Source organism: Alligator sinensis, unplaced genomic scaffold, assembly GCF_000455745.1.
Source record: "Alligator sinensis unplaced genomic scaffold, ASM45574v1 scaffold12_1, whole genome shotgun sequence".
Taxonomy (NCBI): Eukaryota; Metazoa; Chordata; order Crocodylia; family Alligatoridae; genus Alligator; species Alligator sinensis.
The window spans coordinates 2,778,423-2,795,965 of NW_005841973.1; the positions used below are offsets into that span (position 1 = coordinate 2,778,423).

The 17,543-nt window shown below is 44.1% G+C and overlaps 1 protein-coding gene across 6 annotated transcripts in view; it reads left to right on the plus strand.

Annotated features, from left to right (window-relative positions):
• Positions 1-17,543, plus strand: part of SFXN5 (sideroflexin 5) — a 210,223-nt gene that overhangs the window by 16,407 nt on the left and 176,273 nt on the right. For 5 of the 6 annotated variants that reach the window (XM_025200686.1, XM_006020904.3, XM_025200683.1 and 2 more), the window contains one exon: positions 720-788. In XM_025200686.1, coding sequence (XP_025056471.1) covers positions 720-788 — 69 coding nt within the window. Of the gene's footprint in view, positions 1-719; positions 789-17,543 lie in introns of those variants that run through there. The other variant, XM_025200685.1, reaches the window with a different exon arrangement.

Sequence of the window (17,543 nt, forward strand, 5' to 3'; positions counted from 1 at the left end):
TTGCTGGGCCAGACAGGAGTCTAGTGTTAAGCTGCTAAGGATTTGGCAGTAACTTTTTTTTTATCACGGTCACCTGAGAGCTAAAAATGAGAGAACTTTAATTAACTTCACCTGTAGCGTGCACTTTGCTCGGTGTGGTCAAGACTGGGCGCATCTACGCATTCATTAATGCTCCGTACTTATAGCGCATTAAGTTTAGTACCTGTAATAGCAGGTACTAAATGCGCCATAATCATCACCACTGCTCATTAGCACAGATGAATGCTTTTTTGTGTGATGCTTAATGCCCATTGGACTAATCTACTGCGCATTAGCATGGTTTTTGCCAGCCACGCTAATGTGCAGTAGAATTAATCCAATGGGCATTGCGCGTCTCTTGTAGACGCGCCCTCTGTCTTGTTTCCTGGTTCTAGTATGTCAGCATAACGCTAGTCTTTTTAAGTCCCGATCCTGCAAGTCCATTCGCATGCAGTCCCTTGCAGATTGGTGCCTTCTAGTTTCAAGCTCTTTAGGGGACAAGTTAGAGAAAAATAAATCTGAGGAGAAATCTGCATTAGGTTTGGAGAAAACCCGTACATTTTGACTTCCTGTTAGTGACATGGATGCCAGATTCAAGGCATGCTTTGCTGGGTGACCCGCTCACGCTCATCCCTTTACAGCCTTCCATAATGCCCTGGAGTACCCTTTTCCAACCATGTCTTTCTCTCCCTGTTCTCCAGACTTCGTTTTATGGACGATTCCGGCATTTCTTGGATATCATTGACCCACGCACTCTCTTCGTGTCTGAGGTAATGAATATACATGTCTTAATCTCTGAAAGTACCATTTCTTAGATGGGAACATAGGACCTGGGGGCCATTGTGTCCTTTCAGTTTGGTTTAAAAGAAAATGATTTTGACTCTTGCATTTAAGCATCAGTGGTGTTCCCTTAATAAGGGCCCAGTTGTATCAAGTGCTAAGGATGTCATTGGGGTTTAGGTTGTCACTGAGTGCTTAGCACAATGCAGGATTGTTCCACAATGGCACAAAAGCCAGGAAATTGAATCCAGTTCTTCCTGTGCAGCCAGCTGAAGTAAAAATACTTGTTACAAACCTCACCTAGCTATTTAAGGTTCTCCAACAATGAGGGAAGATCTGATGTGACATTCCTGGTGGTTTTAAGGTTAAAAAAATGTAGAAAGCTGCTTCAAGACATCTTGCAAGAGGAGCACAAATCCACCTTGACAAAATCTGTTACAGTTATTTGGGAGAAATGCCTGTAGAAAATTAATTGTAGTGATCCTTGTTGATCATTTGAGACTCCAGATCCAATTAAATTTGCTTTGAGAGAGAGAAAAAAGCTGTGCTTGCTTTGTCAGTCCTGCAGATTCAGCCAGGGATCTGCAACTCAAATGAGGTCTCTGCTGGGTCGTGCATCATTGCCTGAAATAAATGTTCTGCAACTGGAGCTTAGTTAACAGTGCTGCTGATGCTGTGTGAGTCAGAACAGAAAGTAGATCACACCCCTAGTAAAAAAAGGTATTTTTTGCCATTCAAGTTAACAGATGTAGCTATGAAGATGCACAGGATCAAATCTTTTTTTGAGTATGAAACTGGCACTTCTACACAGTAATTATCCTGGTTAACTTTTCTGGCTCATGTGTATTTAATTTTATATTGACATGGACTTTTTTGCATATAACATTTCATAAATGTTAATATATTTTTTCATAAGAAATGTTTCTAATTGGTTTACCTTAAGCAGTGCCGTATGCCACTGTTCAAAGGATGAGATGATAAAAAATGCATACTTTTTTTTTTCAGTGGCAACTACTTTGCTATCCAATACAAGATGTAGATATAGGTATATATTTAATTTTCATTGTACATTAGCAGCTAAACTATCCATTAGTGTCCATGGCGTGTCTTAGTTGTTTGGCTTTTTTTCATACCCTGATGAAAACATACCTGGTAGGCTTTTAAATGTTCTTCTAGAATTGATCGGCTTTCTTCAAAAACATGAGGCTAAGATATATTGGAAAGTTCCTCTCCTTTGGATGTTTGCCCAAGAACACCACAGAGAATAATACTGCAGCTCTTGTGCTATAAAATTGAAGATTATAGCTTCACTTATACAAACACAAGTTCAAATGATATATGAAATCAATTTTCAAAAGTCGATGTTCTCTGTGTGGAACGCTGTCCATGGAAATAACCTGCTAGAAAGAGAGAGTTGCAGCTCGCATGGAGATTTCTGCAAACCATTGAACTAGCAAGATAAAATGGACTGAAAGCGAGGATGACTTGAAAATTCAGTGAAACTTGAGTTGTTGTTTAATGGGAATGTAAGCAGTGGATAAAAACCCCTTCAAATGATGGGCCTGATCCTGTGGCTGTTTTGCACCAAAGTTTGTGTTAATAGATGCAAAGTAATGCATACTGCAAGGATTCCTTTTCCCATGTGCATTTGGGGATGAGTTGGGAATTGTGTGCAAGTTTTGAATTCCAGTTTGACTGTGAACGCCCCACATGTGATGGTCTCCACAAGCAAAATGGAGTTTGCAAAGAAAGCACCTTTTCTGCTCCCTTTTACCTCTCCCTATGATGAAATGCTGAGCGGTGGTATCACAGGGCTAAGCAGTCTGCCCAAATAGGTGGGTAGCTGATGGGGGACATCCATCACCTGGACTGAAGGGGTCATCTGATCAAGGGGACTGGGCAGTTATAAAGAAGAGACTTTCCCATTGGCTGTTTTCTTATAGAGAAGGAGACCAGAAGCAGAAGGCATTGTGATCCTTAAGGTCAGCAGAGAGCATCCTCCTGCCTGTACCATCTGTGCACCAAGTTCACGTGGCCAGAGTACATGTGAGGTTGTTCCTGGTACTTGCTCCTCAGCTTTGGAACTTCTTCCTCCTTAAAGCCCACCAGAGCCCAAACCTAGACTTTTTTTCATAGGCAGTGTAAGATGTGGCTCGGGCAGTATTGTTTGAGAAACTGTTTTATCTGTTTTTATGACTTGGCTTGTTTTTATTACCCCTGAGCCTTTTCTGGGGATGGTAGCATAGGAATCAAATAAATAAAGGATGTGCAGAAAGAGAAGCTATGAGGGAGACGCGGACTTCAACACCCAAGAGGACTTTATTCAAATCCCAGAGAGTGCTCAAGTGCTAAGGAGAATGAGTCAGGGGTGTTATGTAGGTGTGTGATCGTCTTGTCTAGACTTGTATCTTATCTCTCCTGTTCTCTCAAGTAGACCTTGGCAGAGTCTGTGTGCCTCAACTGGCATGTCCCTGGAGTAGTCAGCTGTAGACCAGAGTGCTCATGTGGGTATTGCTGTAGGAAATGACATGCATAAGGAACCAAACTGGAGGAGTATTGGGGGAATCAGCTCTGACTGGGGGGGCTAGCCAGAGGCAGAGGGATCATGAGGTCCCATTTGTGTCCTGGGGTAATGGTGCCCAAAACTAGTGTTAGACAGGCCAAAGAAAAAGACTGTATAAGAAGTGGAAGAGCACATGGCTTCAGTGTCCTGGGACTCAGACACAGCAGCCTGGTCCATGCCCAGCTTTGGAAACTTTTATCAAGTCTGGTCTGAGACCTATGGTGCTGCATGTGCTTTGGGAAACTCACACTGGGAAGGATTTGGATGAACTAAAAAGACATGTGGCTCCTTATTTACTTGTCTAAGTAAGATCAGAAATGGACCCAAGAGATCCAACTCCTTCCACCCCTCAAACCATTAAAAAAAATCCAAAACCTCTCTCTATATTGTGTGTGTGTGTGTATATAGAGATATATAGTTTATATATCTGAACATGCACATAAAAGGAAATTGAATTAAGCTCCTAACTTTTAGAAATAAATCCCTAGCAGGAATTATTTCCTTTTACTAGTTGTAGCAAGGTCTCCTAATTCCTGTTGTTTAGAGACTAGGCAGGCAGCCTTGGAGAGCTGCAGTGCAGAATAGGCTGCTAAGGAAGGGTCAGCTGCAGAGAAAGAAGAGTCAGAGCAGATGCGGAGAAGAGCTTCAGGCAGTTATCTGCAGCAAGATGCCCTTCAGTATGTTACAAAGGCTGTGCTTTGACAAACGGGTAAGCTAAGCAGCAAATGGATGACAGCTGGGCAGGCTGCAGGAGGAGTAATGGGCTAAACAGAAACCCCTGGATCAGTCCGAGGTCAGGTGCCCAGAAAGGGGTGGAGGCCAGCATGCTTCAAGCCTAGGTCCAGGGCCAGATGGTCAGTCTGGCCCTGAGCTGAGGAGAGGAAAGCACTCCTGAGAGTTGCTGAGAAGGCAGGGGACCTAGTTAGCCCAGGCAAGCTGAAGGGAGACTGGGACCTGAAGCCTCAGGAGACCAGAGGTTTGGGTGCACCTGATAGGTGTGGAGACCACGAGTGGGGTGCCTGGTGGGGCTTTCCATGTCATAAAGGTCAAAAGCCCAAATAGAGCCCTGCCAGGGTCCTGCATAGGCTAGTGTTGAGATGGGGCCAGGGGTCCTGCGCGTGGGTCCTGTGCGATGGGGCTGATGCCCAGATGGAGCCCAACAAGGATCTGGGACCTAGTGAGATGTGTGTGCTAGAGCCAAGATGGGGCCAGGGGCCCAGTGCATAAGGAGAGAAGGGGCTGAAGCAAAGACACAGCCTTGCTTGGGTCTGGGACCCAGCAGACTGTGTGGGCCAAAGTCAAGCAGTTCATCGGCTGAGGGTAATAGCCCAGAAAGTAAGGGACTTGACGACTGAGACCAGGCTAGGGCCAGAGGCAATTATTTGGGTTGAAGAGCCACTTAAGGAGTTTTGGTGAGCTGTTGCAGGCTGGCAGAGAGTGCTGACCCAGCCCAGGCTGGGGGTGGATAATTGATTCTGTCTGGCCCCGATCCTGTCTGCCCCACACCCACTGCTGGGGCTGCCGGGCAGGGTTTGCATGAAGACTACCCCAGGGCCCCTGCATGCAGGCTGCGTTTGGGCAGGTGGATGGGATGCACCCAGAAGCAGGAGCAAAGCTGGGTCTGGGAACGGGATGGGTGGGTGGGGGTTGGGATCAAGTTGTGGCGACACTGCAGAGCCAGGTCCTGGGGCAGGGCTGTGATATGCTCCCCTTACATCCCTGCCTGCAGAACTGGTGCCCATTGCAATCTGCCCCCCACGCATCCCTGCAAGTCTGCCCTGGGCCCCGGCCCCATGCGGTCACCACTCCGTAATCCTAGCCCTGGCCCCTGCCCACCTGTCCCACTCCTGGATGCCGCTCCCCATCTGCTTGCCTGCTCCATATGGCTGCCTTGGCAGTGGATGCAGGGTAGACAGGCCAGGGTGTCCAGGCAGCGGGGTCAGGTCGGGTGGTGGCAGCAGAGCTGACAGTGGCACCTGAGGGATCTGCTGCAGGCTGGATCCAGTCCATGGGCCATATTTTGCCCACCTCTCACATAAGGTAATATATGCAAGGCATGGAGTGGCTTTTTAGCGAGGTGGGGGCAGGTGGCCACATTTACAGCTGTTAAGACAGTTAAGGCCAGGACAGCCATGACTGGGGCAAGTAAACCGGTACAGCTATGTTCCAGAAGAGGCCAGAGTCATCTTTAAATCAACCCCCCTTTAACATCTCTTTCTGTCCAAAGAGATATCCCATCCCTCTTTGAGTCTCTTGAAGTTTGGCCTGCAGGCTGGACTGATTTAAATCAATCAGATCTAAATCATTGACTTAATGTGGTGATTTAAAAGCCTGATTAAATTTATTAATTTTTTTATCAGCTTTTCCTTTGTATTTTTTCTTCTTTTAAGGAAAGGTGTATTTTTCATTGATTGCAACAATTAAAACCTGTTGATTTACAACCAGATAGTTTTTTACAGTAGATTTGTTATATACATTTCCTAGGTACACAAAAGTGTTTGGATTTTCAGAAATCCTACATTTTTAATATGCTATAAAATGGTGAAATATATGTGTGTTCACTAGATGATTAACTTTTTTTGCTCATTTGTGTCAAGCTGCAATAAATTGGCAACTTGAATTTAATTAAACACACACAACCAACACTTTCAGTTTATTGAACAAAACTTTCATTTGGACATAGAAACTTAAAAAAAAAATCAAAACAGAGTGCACATTTGCAACTAAGTAATCTATTAAACACTAGTATTAACTGTTATAGTATTAGAAGTGTGAACTGTGGTTAGTGGATTTAAGCCAGTTACTCAGGTTACCCTGGGGAAATTTTTCTAGAAACCTTCCCTGCTCACAGTTGATTCCTGCTGGTGTAACCCCTTGGCCTTGTGTGTTGCAGTACTTGAATTTAGAGACACTTATACACAGATTTAAACATTAACTTTATATGCAAAGGGACCAAGAAAGGCCATTTAAGTGAATTGGCCAGAATCATTCAGAGGGGGTTGGTAGTTACTGAGCAGATGGTTGTTTTTCCCTGAGCTGGAGAATAAGCCTCCATTATGGGTACAGAATCATAAACATTCATAATTTGAGAGCTAAGCTAGTCAGAGCTCAGGTTGAGAGAATAAAACAGGAATTTGATACTATTCAGGTTGGCTTAGTGGGTAATCTTGATCAAGGAGTACACATGATGGTGTCCAGCGACTGTGATGACTTTACTGGATACAAAGGATCAGCCAATATAGACCTTGCAGGGTCAAGCCCCTAATGCATGAATATTGCACCATATTTTTAAAGCTTGACATCAAATTAAGGCCCTCCCCCATTCTTGTATAGAAGAAAATCAGCCTTTAACGCCAGAGTTTTTAAGTAGAGGCTCATTGATTCAACATGGTATAACCTATTAAAAAATAGTAATACATTTATGCTTTAGTCTATGCTGTATTAAATTTTGTTTTAAGATGGCTTATTTTAAAATAAACCAAAACAATTATAATTTAAATAAAAATAAATTTAAAAATCTGATTTTTAAATGAAGAAAAAATCCCTCTTTTAAAAAAAAAAATCATCATTAAAAATGATCATCATGGGTTTTAATCCACCCTGATGGCTTGTCTGAAGGCTGTGGAACTCCTTGCCACAGGACACAATACTTCCTGCCTATCAGCTTTTCGTTCATAATATTTTGGTCTTATTGCATGCCCCTGGTTCTTGAGACGGAGCAAAAACTTCTGATGTACCTTCTCCAGCCCATTTAGTTATGCTTTGGCATCTTTTTGTGATTAGAAGACTTCCTCTTCATATGAAACCTTGTCCATGTCTCTTAATACCCATCTCTTTTTTATTTGTACTCCCCTTTTTAAATCTGTGGTCTCTTATTTGAAGGTGGGGTGCCAAGCACTGCACTCCAAATGAGAGCAAATTGTTGATTCCTTTATATTTAAAAAAAACAAAACAAAACAAAAAACCACAAACTTTCTTATATTAATCTCCAGTCCATTCCTTGGTGATCCTAACATTTATTACTTTTTCACCGTGGTATATGTTGAGCTATCCATGGTATGGCCAGGTTTCTTCCTAGACTTAATACAGCTGATTTAGAAATACAGGGCTCCTGGCGTGCCTTTGTTTTCAAGGTGCAGTGGGATACGATCCCCAGTCCCACACGTGCATGGCAGGAGGGGGATCAGAAATAAGATCCCAGTTGTGCCCTTTCTACTTGCCCGTGCAGGGGGGATCCTGGGATCACAATTCCAAGCTCCCCCTTCACTGGACATTTTAAGACGGATATCCAGAGGTTTGGAGCCAGAGCTGTAATCAGCTGATTTGTTGGCCCTGGTCCAGGACCTTCAGGGGGCCCTGCTACATGGCATCTTAAATTGAACATGTAAACCAGCCATAAAAAATATTCTACATTATACATAGAACCTATATATGGTAGAAGACACAGGGACAGTCATTTCCTCCCACTTCCACATCCCCCAGTGCATTACTCTGAAATTCAGCACTGATAAATACATCTGCTCTCCAGTCCCCGAGCTTAGATGGAGTCCATCCAAAGTGTCTCAGTCTTCTGTGTGCTAACTATAAACTTTCTACATTACTGTTTGTCCTCATCCTCAGGTTGCTAATATGTCGAGTAGGGTTGGACCCAGAACCAAACCTTGAAACATTCAGTTTTTAACCTTTTTTTTTTTTTTTTTTCTTCTTCCCCATGATACAAATTGGTAGTTTAGCTTCTTCTCTTTCTGCTTTTGTTGCAAGTTCTTGATTGACAATACTTGACCCCCTCACCCTCTGGAGTCCTCATCGAACACCTTTTGAAAGGTAAAATAAATTATGCAAATTGACTGACATTCAAAGAAGTCTCATGAATTAGTAAGATGTGATTTCCCTCCGAGGAAGCATGCTGACCAGACCCTATCATATCCCAGCCTTGCAGGGATTCCTTGGCAGGTTCCCAGAGAACGAAAATGCTTTGACCCTTCCTTTTAATGTTTTTGGATTAAATTAGATTGAGGCTTTGAGCCATTGGGAGCGCATTAAGAAGCCAACACTAATGGTTTTCTCCCCCGAGAATCCATCCTGGGAAAACACATACTAATATCATGGATCAGATGAAGTGCTCCTATATGCACAAAATCTGCTTTGTTGGTCTGCCTAGTCACTGCCCTTTATGTGTCGGTTATGCCGCTTTGAAATACTGAGTGCAGCTAGGGAAAAGACATTCAGTTCTGTTTTATAGTGTAAGTTGCGTAGGAAATCTAGAAAATAAAAGTTAATGAAGACACCATATATAGAAAGCTCTTCCTATTGACAGATGGCTGCATCTAGGGCTTGGGGTTCTTCCCAGGTTGCCAGTGGATTGCTGCGTCTTGGAGAAGCCCGCTCTGAGGGAGAAAATAATCAAAGCTCATTTGTCCACTATTACATTTTCCTAGTGATTTCAGTCAGCACTCTTTTTTTTTCCCCTCCCCTTCCCCATTTTCTGGACTGTTGAGCAAGCACCACCTGTCAGGCTAGGCCCTGCTTGGTCTGCTATCTGGTACCATGTAAACCAGTACAGCCTGGTCCATTGTTGGGTTGTCAGCAACTAAACCAGCACCCCCACCTGGGCTTGCCTGGGTGAGGAGGGTGTGTGGACACACAGCAGGACTAAAAACAAGACCTGCCGAAGGGCGGATGAGCTCCTTGCAAGCCAATGGCCATCCATACCTGGAGAGGAGATGGGCACCACCAGGTCACTCTGCCCGAAGAAACACCAGTGATGCCCAGCAATTCAACTGGGGGTGTTGCAGCATCTAAAGTGCCCTGACAGTTGCAGTGGCCTTGGGACTGACTTGACTTGAGCAACTACCCCACCGTGCTTCTAGATGCAACAGCGCTGACCCACAGTTTTGTCCAGCCCACTGATAATTTTTTGAAGCGCTTCAAGCAGAAAGTGACTATGCAGCCACCAAAACTGCAAGAACATTATGCTTCCCGATCACAGCATTGTCGGAATAAATCTGGGCTTCTGAGGATGCAGGTTCTTAACGCTTATTTAGGGTCTTGCTTCTTCAAGGCTTTCAAATAGTTATCTTCCCTGTGAGGCAGGCAATGAGCATTATATGATATTATAACTGCACTTTTTAAAGTGGTGAAATAACAAGACAGTACCTAGTCCTTGCACAAGAAATGGCACAGAAGACTTGAGGTTTCTGTTCTCCAATTCTAGACTATATTGATCTTTAAGTCCAAAACCCACATTGGTTCATTAAAAACATGAGAAACTATCTAGCGGAGATCTAGGTGTCAGCATTAGCTAGTGTTGCAGGTAAGCCTTAAAGAGAATCCCTATGTGATAATTTATTTAATGATTGATATATATTTATATTTCCAAACCCCCCCCCCCCCCCCAGCCACAGCTAGCAACACATTTCAAACTTTTCTGACAAGCAGAAAATGTGCTATCGCTGAGACTTGAGCCTGGCTAGTTTTATCTTCTAGGCCACGAGAAACCCCTTGGTGGGTGCAATGCCTATTTTCTGAAAAGTGTGAGGTTAAAATGATTGGAATAATACTTTTAATTGCTGTGTAATTAAGCTCCATCAGGGGAAGCAGTGGGGATCAGCAAGTATTTTTATAAAGCTAACTTACTCCATGTGACATTAACCTGGACAGACTGTTAACACACTGCGGGAAGCTCCTTCATTTGGAGAACACTGTGGGTCTTATAACTCGAAGCAGAAATGAAATGAGAATTAAGTCAAGTTACATTTGCAGCAGCTGTTTTTAAAGCTGTCTTCTCCTGAAGAAGAAGAAATCTCTCTCTGGACTAGTAGTCTTTTTAAAGGACCTAATCCTGCACGGTCCAGGGTGGAATTGGGATCAGAGCTATGTAATTGATATGAACAATCCTTTCTTACTCAGCAGATTGCCTGGCTGTGCTTATTCAGCGTCACATCTGCTGGCTTTACTTAACAAAAAAGTTTCTGGCTCTATTGCTGTGGATCCAATACAATAGAGCCAGATGGATGCAAGTCTGTCTTGTGTCTCATCGTGAAAATTGGGACCGTCAGCAATTTCTGGTTTTCCCAGAGCACAGCTGGACTTCCAGGTCCCTGGCTGACTGAGAGGTGCTGGCAACTAGGAGCAGCACTTTTCCGCGTGTACACAAGGTGCTCGGAGCTGAAGCTCATCCCTGGAGAATGCCAGCACAGGGCACAAGCATCACGCAAGCTGGGCTTAAACTCAGGGCTTGTTTTGCCAAGTGAAACCAAAGTGGTCCATGCCTTAGGGTGACGTTCACCGTGTGAGTGGAGCCAGCATTAGCAGCAAGTACAAAACTTGCCATTTTCCTACCTGTAAAGTTCCTCTCTTCCTATTGACTCTTATAACAGTAACATTGGAGGGTTCTCTCTTCGTGTTGGCTGTAACTGCAGTTCAGGTGTACCTGTGTGGCTTTTCAGCGTGGTGCAGGTAGCGCTGTACAAGAAGAGCCTTCTTTCCAGGAGCTGTAAAATGAATGCTTCAGAGACCCCAGGGTGAATTCTCCCGTTAGCTTCACCAGTATACATCTGAAATGCTTTCCTTGAAACAGGCATACACTCCTCCCCTTCCCCCAGGGGTATCTCACCAGGACACTTCAAAAATAAACCTTGGTCATGGATGGTCCATCACTGCCTTGGGATAGGAGACAAAGGGACAGGTCCTGGTCTTATGGAAGTCATAGATTTGCAGAAGTTTAGGGCTGGACGGGACCTTGTGAGATCATCAGGTCCAGCCCCCTGCTCTGGGCAGGAAAGACTGCTGAGGTCAAATAACCATTGCAAAGCTCTCTTTAGTGGGCATTAGTGGATCTGGATAGTCTGTGTAATAGTACTCCATACAGTGCAAAGCTTGAAGGGCTGTTTAGAGAGATCTCCAAGAGAGCTTCCCAGTGGACACTTATGGCTGCTGGATCTAAAGCACATTGGAGGCTTGGGCTTCCTAGGCTGTGTCTAGGTAGTGCTTTGGCATATGTCTAGGCTACAGATGGTCTTTCCAGCATACCTTTTGAAGTCCTGAAACCCACAGTCCGAATGCATAGGCCTTGGCTGGTGACTCCTCAGTAGCTTAAGCACGTGCTTTCTCTGAGATCCAACCTGGTGGGTGGGCACTGCCTTAAAGTTTACTTACAGGGCACTCCAATTGCACATATTGCTCAGAGGCCATAACACATGCCAGTCCATTCATAGCCTGCTGCTTAGGATATAACAGACCTAACTTAACTGCTCATTGGATAAGTGCATAGCATCTTTCAGCCTAGTTGTCTCTCTGTACTTTGTTTAACTCCATAATAACTGATTCCAGAAAAGGTGAAGGGGAAGTGTCTGTCGAAGGGCTGCTATTGGAAGCTTTGATCATAGCCAAAGCCAACCTTACATGTAAATGGATTATTCTGTACTTACTAAGCATCACAACTGCTGTTAGAGCTGTGGTACTAGCTGCCCACAACCTGAACGGCTTTCATCATTTTCGATGCTTCTCATAGCAATTATGAAACAGGCTGTTAGAAGTCTTGAATAACAAAAGCTGGTCAATTTGTGGGCAGCTAATACCACAGCAGTGACAGCAGTTGTGATGGGTTGTTCTGTGCTTAATGAGCATTGCTTGTATTTTAAGTTTGTGTAAATGCCTAAGCATTTTTTTCACTCCCAAGACTGTACACTTAAAGGGTGTGCACTGAATGCGTGGTGTTGAAACGCCTAACACAGAGACTTGCATCATCAGATGGAATAAAATGTTCGCTTCTGCACAACAGTAAGTATTTGTGTGAGTCTTTGGTTTCTCCAGTACTCTTGAGTGGTGTTTTTTTGACAGGAATGAAAGGGTCGAGCTGAGTCCACAATCCTTCCTCACCTGTGCATGGCGTCTACTCCAAATGCCAGCTGAATCTGTGCTGCTTTTTCTTGCACATTTTAAAATGGCCAGTGGGGAACCCTTTCTTTTATAACCTCTCTTTGTTTGATGGCTCCCTGATCAGCATAAACAGGTAATTAGTTGTCGGCAAGTGCTTGCTAAGCAACAAGGAATTGGACTGAAGCAGAGGCATCCTTTTATCAGATGTTCAAAGCTTTTGGTCACTGCTGTCATGTATAGTGAATCTGGGAGACTTGGTATCCCTTACTCATTCCTGACCCATCCAGTCACCTGTGAGTGAGTGGAGCTGTAGCTTGAGCCTAGCTTATTGTTTCATAGCTAATTTTAAGTGTTCTAGCATCCATCTGGCTATTCACGTGGTCTTAAATGGCTGTGCCTTCTCAGCATGTATGATCGCGAGTGGTCCAAATGTTGAGACCGTTCAAGTAGGAGATGCCCTAGATCAGGGGTGGGCAAAATGCAGCCCGTGGGCCAGATGTGGCCTGCCAGGCCATTCTATCCGGCCCGTGGGGCCCCTAAAAAATTTAGAAAAGTAATATGTCATGCAGCCCTCGATGGCTTGCCAAAACTCAGTAAGCAGACCTCCGCCCAAAATAATTGCCCGCCCCTGCCCTAGATGCAGCCCTCTTCTCCCCCTCCCTCCCCATGGTATAACAGCATTATCTTCAGCATTGTTTTAACATATTCGTAAGTTATCTAGATAAGGGGGTGAGTAGTGAAATGGCCAAATTTGTGGATGACAGAATTATTCCAAGTGGTCAAGACCAGAGCAGGCTGCGAGGAACTACAGAAGGATTTGGCACTATTGAGCAAATGGGCAACTAAATAGCAGATGAAATTCAATGTTGATGAGCAAAAATAACCCAAACTATACCTATGACAGCTTTACATTTTGCTGCTTCCACACAGGACAGAGATCTGGGCGTCATGGTGGGCTGTTCACTAAAAATACCAGCTCAGTGCTCAGCAGCCATCCAAAAGGCAAACAAAATGATAGGGATTATGACTTGGAAACAAAACTGAAAGCATCATGATGCCCCTTTATAAATCCATGGTGCATCCAACCTTGAATACTGTGCTCAGTTTTGGTCCCAATATCTCAGAAAGAATATACAGAAATTTAGAGACGGTGTATATAGAAGAGCAGTAAGGATAATTTAGTGGTATGGAGGGGCTTGCATACGAGGAGAGACTAAAGAGGTTGAACCTGTTCAGTTCAGAAAAGAGATGCTTGAGGGGGAGTATGATAAGGGTTTACAAATGCTGAATGGCGAAGAGGAAGTAAATAGGGATTTATTATTTACTGTCTTGCTCAATACAAGAGCTAGGGATTACAAAATGAATCTAGTAGGTCGTAAGTTTAAAACGAACAAAAGGAAGTTCTTTTTCATGCAATATGTCCTTAAAACGTGGAACTCATTGCCACCAGATGCTGCGGGAGCTGACAGTTTACTCCAATGCAAAAAGGGATTGGACAAATTCTCGGAGGAAAGAAGCATTAGTCGCTATTGAACATGGGGGTGAGGGACCCGGCCTTTGAATGGGGACTTCCCAGACCCTAAATGCTGGAGGCTGCAAGTGGGAGAGGAACAGCGGAGAAAACCTGATCGGAAGCAATTCACTCTCCCTTTCAGCATCAGGATATTCGCCGAGATGGGCTTAAGGTCTGACGCAAGATGTGGCAGCTCTTATGCTGTTCTTATGATTTATTTGTGTGTGCTCCTATGACTCAGATGATGCCTTTAATTTCTCTGCCCACGATGCTGCCTCCTAGAATTGACCTCAGTGAGTGTTCACTTCCCAGAAGCAATATTCAAACTTATTCAGTGTAAAAATTGGCTTTATAGGGTGGCTGAAGCCTGTCTCGCAAGCCAGAGAAAATAGCTTACCTGTATGCTGTAGGCCTGAGGCTCGATCACGAGGCAGAAGTCAGCTTGTCGTGAGAGTTAAGTGGCTGGTCCCAGTGATGCATCACGGCTGATGCACCCAAGTGGCGCATGTATAGGGGTGCATGTGTCCTTCACAGCTTTCTGTGGACGTGCTTGTCATTGCCCTCTACCTGCCTCGTGCAGAGGCTTGTTCTGAGGCAGAATTTCTGGTTATTTCAGAGCATGCTTAAATCTAAGTGCAGACTCGGATTCGGGAGTATCGTGAAGGAAAATAGCAGCGATTTGAAGGGAAGATGAGATTCCAGTAAATAGTGGCATTAGGAGGGTAATGTTGGGTGGTTCATACTAATTTCCTGAACAACAGGCCTGAGCGTGATCAAAGCAAAGCCAGCAGCTGGCACTGTCCTCACCCTTAGCCTGATCAAATGTGTTGCATTAAGTCCTGGGGTATTTTAGCTATTTCTACGCCACCGTTGCAAATGTGTTGCATCAAAAAACACTGAGACTAGGGAGAGCTGTTCTAAGGACTGCTCTGAGGTCAGCAGTAAAACAATACCCTGTAGAAAAAGAAACCAAGAGCATACAGAAATAAGTGACTTCAGCCACAAGTGTGGGGTACGAATGCTGCCTGGCTGGCATGCATGGCATATACTGTGAAGATAAGGTAAAGCTGTGCATTAATTGCCATTGGCAGATTCAACAACAAAAAGTAACTGTAGATCCTTATGTGCATATTCAGTACACGTGTATATCTCGCACTCAGCAAGTAAATGTAACCCAAGGTGTATCTGGGAAAGCTGGCACCCTTGGGTGCTACAATGGAGGTAGAGGAGTTGAGGTTTTGGCCACGGGGAATGGAATGGGAGCAGGATGTTGCAACAGCCAGATGAACGGTCCCCTGGCCATGTGGACCGCAGATTTATATGCTGAGCAACGATGCAAAGCCCTTAATTCAGTGGTCTGCAGGGCCAGGAAGGGTTAGCCTGGCTGTCGGTGGGGAAGTCGAGCAGGGACAGGCATGAGACTTTTTCATCCTGGTTGCAATAAAAATCCTGGGGTAGTTTAACTATTACCACCCCATCATCGCAGCGCTTGGGAGCTGGGGTGATGTGGGTGCCAAGGCGTATGGTTGACAGCCCAGAGGCTGAAGTTTGAGGCTATAGCAGATGGGCTTACAGGGCGGCCCTGTCAGATCCAACGAATCTGCTAAATACCTTGTCACAAGAACACAAAAAAGGAAGGATCGCAATACTTTGCGGCTTTAGGGCTGGGATAGAAGTGCGAGTTAGCATGATTGGGGTGATGCATAGCTTACCTCTACTAGCAACATCCTCCTCTGTCTTTTAGGTGCCTAAATGTGATCCTCTTCCATCCTGACAACCCATTAACACAAGGTGGTGGGCCCTCCTCCTCCTCACTGCTTTCTTGTGATTTAGTCTTACTGCTAAGATAAGGGCATGTCGCATCTACTTTTGCGTTAATGGGATTTCTCAGGGACTCGAGCATGGTGGAACAAGCTTGTACTTGCGTGCCTAATAGGCGGAATGGGATTTGGCCCTACGTGTCCTGGTTTTCAGAGAGGCGAATAATGGATGCTCTCGACATTGAGAAGGGCACGAGCCTTAACCCTGCACGAGCAACATTTTTGGGGCAGTGGATATTTTATTAATACAGTCTGAACAGCTCTAAAGCCAAATGACTTATGTTTTTTGCTTGTTACATGATGCTCTTCAGTTCTCTTCTGCCTTCTGCAGTCTTTAAAAATGTTTGGCAGTTTTGTCCTGGAACGCTTTCCTTTAAAGAGGGCCTTTTTTCCCTGCTAAGACTGCATTTTTTTTAAAGCAAAAATTGGGCTTTTTTGTTTCTGTTTTGTTACCGTACTAAACAAGATGGGATCTGGCCAGGGTTGTTATAGTAACTACTAAGATTTCCTCAAGAGAAGAGGAAAAAATAGAACACAGGCCCATTCATTTATTACTTTAGGGTTTCATTCAAAGTTGCATGCTGTTCTGTGTCGATAATTTGCAAGGCGCACAGTGTAGGTAACTTCCAGCGACAAAAACACATACGAATAATGAATCTGAATGGCTTTCCACAATGTTGAGTTTGCAATATGATAGCTTGGGAGGAAACGCTGGTTTTTGTTCAGTTGTCTTTGGTTTTTCACTTTTGGAGCTTGGGTTGCCATGTCATTCTCCTGACATCTTCCTCCTTTATACCCATCATAAATTAGTTGTCTTGGGAAGGAGCAAATTGCAGAAGCCAGCTCCTGTAATGGTAAAAGCACAAAAGCCGCAACCTTTTTCTCAATGTCTCTGAGCCCCTTTTTCTCAAAAGCCGCTGCCATTATTTTTGCATGCACCAAACTGCCCTTTTATTTAAAAAAAAAAAAAAGCAACAACCAAAAAACAAATTAATTCTAGTAAGAGAAAATCGGTAACATGAACGAAGTATTCATTAAAATTCTCATATTTTATCTTGTTAGAATGTGGCATAAATTCCTAAATTATGTGGTTTTAATACCTGTCATTTTTAAAGACTTTAAAGGAAAACTCTACAGAACTTTCCACATAGATTCACAGCCCATACTTCTCTGGTGATGGGACTCACCAGCATAGTTTCATTAAAATAAATAAATAAATAAATAATCTCTTTAAGATTATAATCAGAACCGTAATGTCTAGAGCAAAAGCAACAAACCTTTCTGCATGTTCCTCTTATGTAGGTAACGTTTTTTGAGATCTTTGACAAATGACAACTTTTTTATACATGAGCATTTGAGGGGTCTCGCATCTTAGTATTTAATTGCTGTTGTGTGCGTTGTTTTTTTTTTTAAAGAAATCTGTTCCTTCCAGGAAAAAAAATTTCCAGGAAAAGACTCTTGGCCCCTCACTTGTGATTCAGACCGATTGTCTATGATGGGCTGACTCTTTAAAATGCTCCTCTCACCATTAACCAAAGTATGGGTCTCATCTGTTCCAGCTGTGCCGAGAGTGGTGCACAGCCTGGCTACAGGGGCAGTCTATAGCCTTCAGGACAGGACATGGTGTGTCCCTCTCCTATTCCCGATGCCCGCTGTACACCTTGCTCCCATGCAATGTAATCATCAGACACACTTGTTGTCATGGTGACTTCAGATGATTGCACTAAAATACGCTCTAAAATACGCTCCAGCACGCAACCCAGACTAAAATCATAAGATCTCTAGGATGCTTCTGATTGATCCTGGAGAAAGTGGGCAGGCACCAGAGAGATTTTACATCGGACTCTTGTTGTCTGGAAAGAGACCAAGGCTGACCAGATGGCACGCCTTGAAAACCATACATTAAATAAATAGTTTCATAGTTTCCTAGTAGCTAGGGTCAGGAGGGACCTGAACAGATCATGTAGCC